Source organism: Cygnus olor, chromosome 1, assembly GCF_009769625.2.
Source record: "Cygnus olor isolate bCygOlo1 chromosome 1, bCygOlo1.pri.v2, whole genome shotgun sequence".
Classification (NCBI taxonomy): domain Eukaryota; kingdom Metazoa; phylum Chordata; class Aves; order Anseriformes; family Anatidae; genus Cygnus; species Cygnus olor.
In genome coordinates, this window is record NC_049169.1 from 94,805,554 (window position 1) to 94,812,331 (window position 6,778).

Sequence of the window (6,778 nt, forward strand, 5' to 3'; positions counted from 1 at the left end):
AATTCTAAGTCAGGTCTAAGACCTGTCATTTGTAGCAATGCACTTGCAGTGTGTATAATTCTAGGCATAACGGTGGTAATACAAAGAAGTTATTTTATATGCTTGATTTGTGTATGCATGTAGGTTGGCCATTCAGCAATGCTATATGAAAAAAGAGTTTTGAAATTAGTGTTTTCACCTAAAGTATTGCAATGCTTGATCCTACAACCTTTGCTCAGCAGAACTCAGGATGAACATTTCACAAAAACTACCAAACAACTCAGAAACAACAACTAGTTCCAAAGTTCATCAGGCTTTGATTTAAGTGAAAGTGATAGTACCCAAATTAGGACCTATCTGTGAAAGCTTTCAGACTTTAAGGAATAATCTTATCAAATCATGGCTAAACTTAGCATTGCTCAAAACCTATGTATCTAAAAATAATCACATTAAAAAAGACAAACACAGACACAGATGATGATAAAAACAAGCTGGTATGTATTCAACAAAAGTGTTCTGAAAACATAAAAATGATTCTATCAATTAACGAACAAAAAGCTTTTGATACTTCATTGTCTCCAGTTCAGATCACACAGCTCCTCTGAAGTCAACAGATCAGGCTCTGAGGTCCTCCTGGGCTCCAAAATTCCTCAGGAAAATCACAACACTTCCAGTCACAAGAGACAACTAATTTTACCCTTCCTAACGTGTACTTTGTTACCTGGACTTCTCCTCAGGTTCTGGTTTGTAGGTCCAAATCGTGGTCTGAGCAGCTATGTAGTGCTCCCTGATCTTTGCAGCTCCCACCACATGCTTCTCTGAGTCTGGCCACCATGAACCGAGCAGAAGCAAGAGAAAAAGACGCATGCAGTGGAGTGTCATGGTAGAGATGCCTGCAGATGCTGCTCTGGAAGACGAGGCAGAAACTGCTGCTTTTATTGCTGTTGCTGCTCCCAACTTCCCCTCAGAAATGAAATAATCCTGACGCAAGAGGGTAACAGTGTTCACTACGCTCAGGTCACTGCTCTTCACCTTCTCCTCCCCTTGCTGACAGGGATCCAATAGAGATAAAAAAAAAATGTTTAAACTACCTTCCCACCCCTCCTCCACTTCATCTTCACTGAGAGACGTGCACCACAGAGAAGCTGCTTCAGCCCCGCTACAGAGTGCGGTTGGGCCATTGTCTACTGAAGCAGCAGGAGCAGGAAATAATTACTTAGATTACTTACAATTACAAGATGTTTGACTTACTTGATTAGGAAGGAGCGGGGCACATATTGTGTCTTACCAGGAAACAAACTCGGCACATACTTGGCGTAGTGGAAATTTCCCAGATAGGCAACATCTCCTAAGGCCTGTGGAAACATTCCCAGTTAGAGAGCAAAATGCTGAGGGATTAGACATGGGGACTACAACTGGATGCAGAGCTAAATCTAGTTCAAATCTAGTTCAGGTTACCTCATACAGCATACCCAATTTCTTAACATTGCCAACTTAGGTTTTTTTCCTGCTATATTCTCAAGAAACTCATACTAGATAATGAACTGGTTTCTCAGTGGCAGCCAACAGGTTAGCCTGAAGACTTGGGCGTAGTCAGAATCCTTCTCATCTTGTCTTGGTAAGGGTCTGTTAAAATTTATCTAAAGAGAAATTATTAGGAAAGTACCTTTTGATAGGCTAATTACAAATGTCAGCTATACCAACGAAAGTGTCTCTCTGCTTTTGCCAGTGTTCAAAAATTTGTCAAAGCAAGTAGAAAGTTGTTGGCCTTTATCCCTGTGCACTGCAATAACTGGAAAAAGGAAAATATCTAATTTTTTTCATGAATAGAAGTTTACAACAGTTTTACAAGAATGCTTTGCTACTGTTGGCAAGACAAAAAAATAACCTAAAAACACAAACCCAAAATGATCTCATTCCAGATCCAGACATAAATAAGGATGATATTACTTCAGAGTACTTTAAAACAAAACCTGATGAAGTCCAGTTTTGATATGTTGTTCAACAGCAGAATGGCCTAATTGGCAGCTCATATGGTAACTCTATTCCAGCAGGTATGGCACGGCCTTAGAAGAAACAGAGAAACAGTTAAAAGAAAAAAATCAAAGAAGACTAATAGCTAAATATTCCTTTACCAAACTTCTGAACGTTTGATACCTAAACCTGAAAACAATCATGATCACTTGTACAGCATATGACTACAGGCATGGAAAGGTTTCATCATGGAAAGGTTTCAAGGCAGCATATTGAACTGAAGTTACCTCTTACCGCATCTGCATGGAGCTCATCACTTGTACCCATTATCCACTTTGACACATTCGTTATGTATGAAATGGATTCAAAATCCAGAATCCAGCAAAAACTAGGTTGGACTATAATATGTGCACTGATATTGATGAGAAATCTTAGGTAAACACAGTCCAATAGCATTTTATTACTAAGGAATTCTTGATTTGATTAAAGAACCCACCACAATCCTTAGCAAACTGCTTCAATAATTTTAAAGTAAGAAGTTGTAATATTTGTCTTATTTCTACTCTGGTCCCAGTTTCATCCCTGGTTCAGGATCTCTTTCAGTGCAGGTGTTTAAGAGTCTGACAGCATGAAAATGCCTATAATTTGGATTTTATGAAAAACAACAACAAAAACACTATCTCCATGTAAATGAGTTATTCCTACCTTCTATTTGGACGTGATGGGGAGCAGCTGGTGCTGAAGCGCCTATCATTCTTGTAAACCTAAAGCATATTCACTTTTAAGCCAGCTTGTCTCTACTTCTTAAACATTCATACAGAAACATATACAAATACCACACACCTCTCTATCAAAAATAAAACTAATTCATGTCTATGTCCAATCTCTACCCGTTGGACTTCACAACACTATTCCTAAAGCTCCCTCCCATAGATGGATTTGAGGATCTCGCTGTACTCTGATGTGATAGGCTGATGAGACAAAATTAAAATACAAATTAAGTTGGCTTGACTGTTTGATGGTCTGTTTAAGTTTTTCCTTATATGTATGTTTCTAATACTTAATTCTTCCCTGTAATTAAAAAAAAAAAAAAACACAACAAAAACCAAAAGAAGTGCAGGCCAAGTATTAATACCCAGAAAACCTGATTAGAAACCCTTGATGTGAGATCGTTACCTAAGAATCAAAACTGATAATCAATTAGCTACTTCTGTTTTATCCTTTTTGATGGACGTGGGGGTTCTATACTTGCAAAGTAATCAGCAGCACAATGAACAAAGTTATTCTCAAAGCTAAGCTGTACCTTTGGGATGTACTGATATTTAAATGCAAAATAAAAACAAAGCATGGGAAGAGAAGCGTAAACAGTACTTTTTAACAATAAAAGCCAGCCCACTAAATGGGGAAGTTTACTATCTGTTCTGACGCCTAGGTGCTGGTTCTTGTTATACTACATGTGAAAACATACTGAAAGAGCAGCAGTAGGAAGTGATGTCCTATTAAAGAGTAGCCTTTAAAACAAACTGGTATTGCTAGTTTTTCACCCTGAATAGCCTAGGCTGAGTCTGAGCAATCAAGAACAGATAACTCTTCAAAAGAGTTATGAGGTGATTTTCAACTTTCTGTAAACTACAGACTAGGACCCACAACAAACTTGGTTCTGCTTTATCACAAACTCTATCTTAAGTGCTATCAGGTAGTCAAATCCCAAAGACTGCCATTAGTTTCAGCAATTACATTATAGTGACTAATAGCGAGCTAGTATAAAGATGTAAAATAATTACTGAATTGGTTGCTAATAATGCCCTAACACAGGTCTGTATCTCTCTCTCATTCAAACACACAAATCAATGCACAACGTGTCCAGCAAGCATACTTTGTTTAGCGCAGGGCGAAAGGACTTCTATGGGCAAACAATGAGTTAATTATTGATCAGCAGTAAACACATGATTCTGAATGTAGGTAAAAGATAGACACGCACTTACCAGATCTACCAGGCACAATGCAGAGGGAGAAACCATCAATAAATATCTTCTCTTCTGCAAGAAGGCACTAAAGCCAAGAAAGCTTGATCTGTGAAATGACTCATTTTAGAAGTTTAAGATAAGATGTACTATGTTGAAAATCACGTGAGCAAGCCAAGAAAACAGATGGTAGAGAAACTTTTAGGCTTTCTTTCTAGGTACAAATTATGCAAAAGGAACATGTACATGTGTTTTGTATTTGATGGCAGCATGTATAAGAACACATCCTGCATAACCCTTTAATAAAGGCAGACCGCATAACATGAGTGACCATACAGACACTACAGGACAGTAGAAATATAGAAGAGCAGCATTTTCAGACTGCTCTGGTACTAACGGCTTCAGATGATACATCACATTGATTAAGACAAACACATCCACATGTTCTAATCTTGTTTTTCCTTAGGAGAACAGCAAATCCTCAACTAGAATTGGGTATTTCTCCAGTCCCTATGTTTGCCAGAAACTGTTATTTAGCCAGACCCAGTACTATTTGTACAGAAACATTGAATTCAGTTTCACAGAAAAAAATGTGAATTCTGTAAATGTTGTAAAATTTAACTTCAAATCTTCAACAAATTTGTCTGATACCATTGCCTTTTGGTCTGAAAAAATGTTCATAGAAGAAATAGAAGGATGAATTACCTTCCTTTCTTCAAAAACTACATTGTCTGACTCAAAAATTTTAAAATTAATTTTTGCCCCAAAATTTTCAGTTTCATTCCACAAAGAATTTTGCTCCTACTTAAAACCATGCTTGTGTTCTGCGTTCCAGTTTCACTTCTGTACTATGACTTCTGTATTTGCCCATCTCACAACAGATATTCTGAACAGGACCAACTGCCCACATGTTAAGTCAGTCTAGCAACACGCTAAATTTGGCTTTCTTTCTGTATAGAATAAAGCAAGAACACCGGTGCTTATAATACGATGTTAACCAGGTGATGTAAGATTGTGAGCGTTTCCAACTAGGAAGATTTGCATTTTTTTTTCATCATAAATCCTTGCTGGAACCAGAAGGGGATTTATTAGCAAAAAATGAGCCTTTTGTAAAATTACATGCATGCATATTTCCAACAGTAGTTATGATACTTTGTGAATGAATTATCTCTCCTTTCACATGGCCATGTTTCCTACATGCATCTTTAAAAATAATAAATTAGACCTGAATCAATTCCTACAGTTACTTGCAGATAAGGTTATTTTCCAATAGGAAAGCAGATAGGTATGTTTCAGGAAGAAACATGAAATCAATAAACTAATGAAAATAAGACACTAAATTACATCTGTCACTACGGACTTCATAACACCAAGAATGCCTTGAATTTGTCTGGTTCTCCAGCAACTGATTAGGGTGTTTGTTACTAAGCCCGTCAAACAAGCTGTGCTTTCCCACACCTACAAAAGCTGCAACAGAAGGACAAAGTTGAAATTGCCCTTGTTCTTTAACACTATTTCCACTCTTCGTTATTTAAAGTTTCAACTTGGACTGAACTTTCTAAACAAAGAAATGCTCTTTCCATGTATGTCTTGGAAGTTATTGATTTTTTTTTTTTTTAATTGGAAACAGGACTTTGTGTTTTCAAAGCATTTCATGTAAAATGAGGAACAGACATCAAATGTGACAATATTTAAAATATCTAAAACTACTCCCTTTGCATTAAAACCCATTCCCTACAGTTAATAAATAAATAAATAAATAAAATACAACTTCAGATTCAATGGAATCAAATTTTACCTAGGTCTTCACTGCAGTACCTGTAAACTAGAATGTACTTGAAGAAGTCTAAAATCAATGCATAGAGACCTAGAAGGCATGCAAACCAGAAGATGCACAGTAGGAAAAGGACTCCAGTATAGCAGAACTTCTCCGGAGTTATTTCAATAGAAGCAAAATTCAGACAATTAATGACAGTGTAGGATTTGCCAGAAGCTATAACTGAAGTTACTATGTTTGCATACATTTATAGCAGCTCCTACAGCAGCAGTCTTCATTTCTAACATGAATTTTTAATACTAGTCCAAAATGGAAAAGTATGAACATACAGTAAAATTGCTGCAAGTGCACACATCGACTCCGTCAGGTCAAGTACAGCCGCTTTGATACACATCCAAGCATCCACTTATTTTTGTGTGTGGGTCAGGTTTTGTAACATCAGGGTATATTTGTGCTACAAGTGCCATAAGATGTTAAATATCATGGCATTGATGGAAGACACTGACTAGTTCGCTTCACTGCTGCTGCCCCCTGTTTTTCTGCTATAGTCAGGGAAAAAGGCCTTCCATAACCAAAAGGAAAAAAAGTATAATCATGCCACTTACTTCTGTCAACAGCCTGACAAAGAAGAACATGGTATTTGTTATCTCAACATACTGGAGACTACTGAAAGGCTAATTCACCTTCCTAAAGGAGGAGAATAGACACCTTTTAGGGAGAAGGAGGTTTCAAAACATTCTGACAGAGCAAGCTGTCGTCCCCCCCCCCCCCCCCCCCCCCATAAAAAAACAAACCACCACATACATTTTTTGGGTGGAGAACAGCTATTTCCTTTGTTACCAAAAAATTCAACACATCTTTGAAATGAATCTGATAGGAAAATCCTATGACATGACTCAGAGGGTGTGGCTAAGTTTTAATGTGTTTCAGCCAGCATTACTCTTCGCTTATGTAGACACTGCTTAAAATATTGTCCAAGAAAGAAGTGAAAATTGGTATCAAAAGAGAAAAGCTGTTTTAAGCAAAGAACAGAGAAATTGATTATAGACCCTCATAAGTAAGAGCATAGTACACGGGACAGCCA

The 6,778-nt window shown here is 37.3% G+C and overlaps 1 protein-coding gene across 1 annotated transcript in view; it reads right to left on the minus strand.

Annotated features, from left to right (window-relative positions):
* The window catches only part of F5 (coagulation factor V), a 34,989-nt gene extending 33,318 nt beyond the window's left edge, over positions 1-1,671 (minus strand). The window contains exon 1 of the mRNA XM_040570232.1: positions 701-1,671. Coding sequence (XP_040426166.1) covers positions 701-861 — 161 coding nt within the window. The 5' untranslated portion in view covers positions 862-1,671. The remainder of the gene's footprint in view (positions 1-700) is intronic.
* Between the last annotated feature and the right edge of the window lie 5,107 nt (positions 1,672-6,778).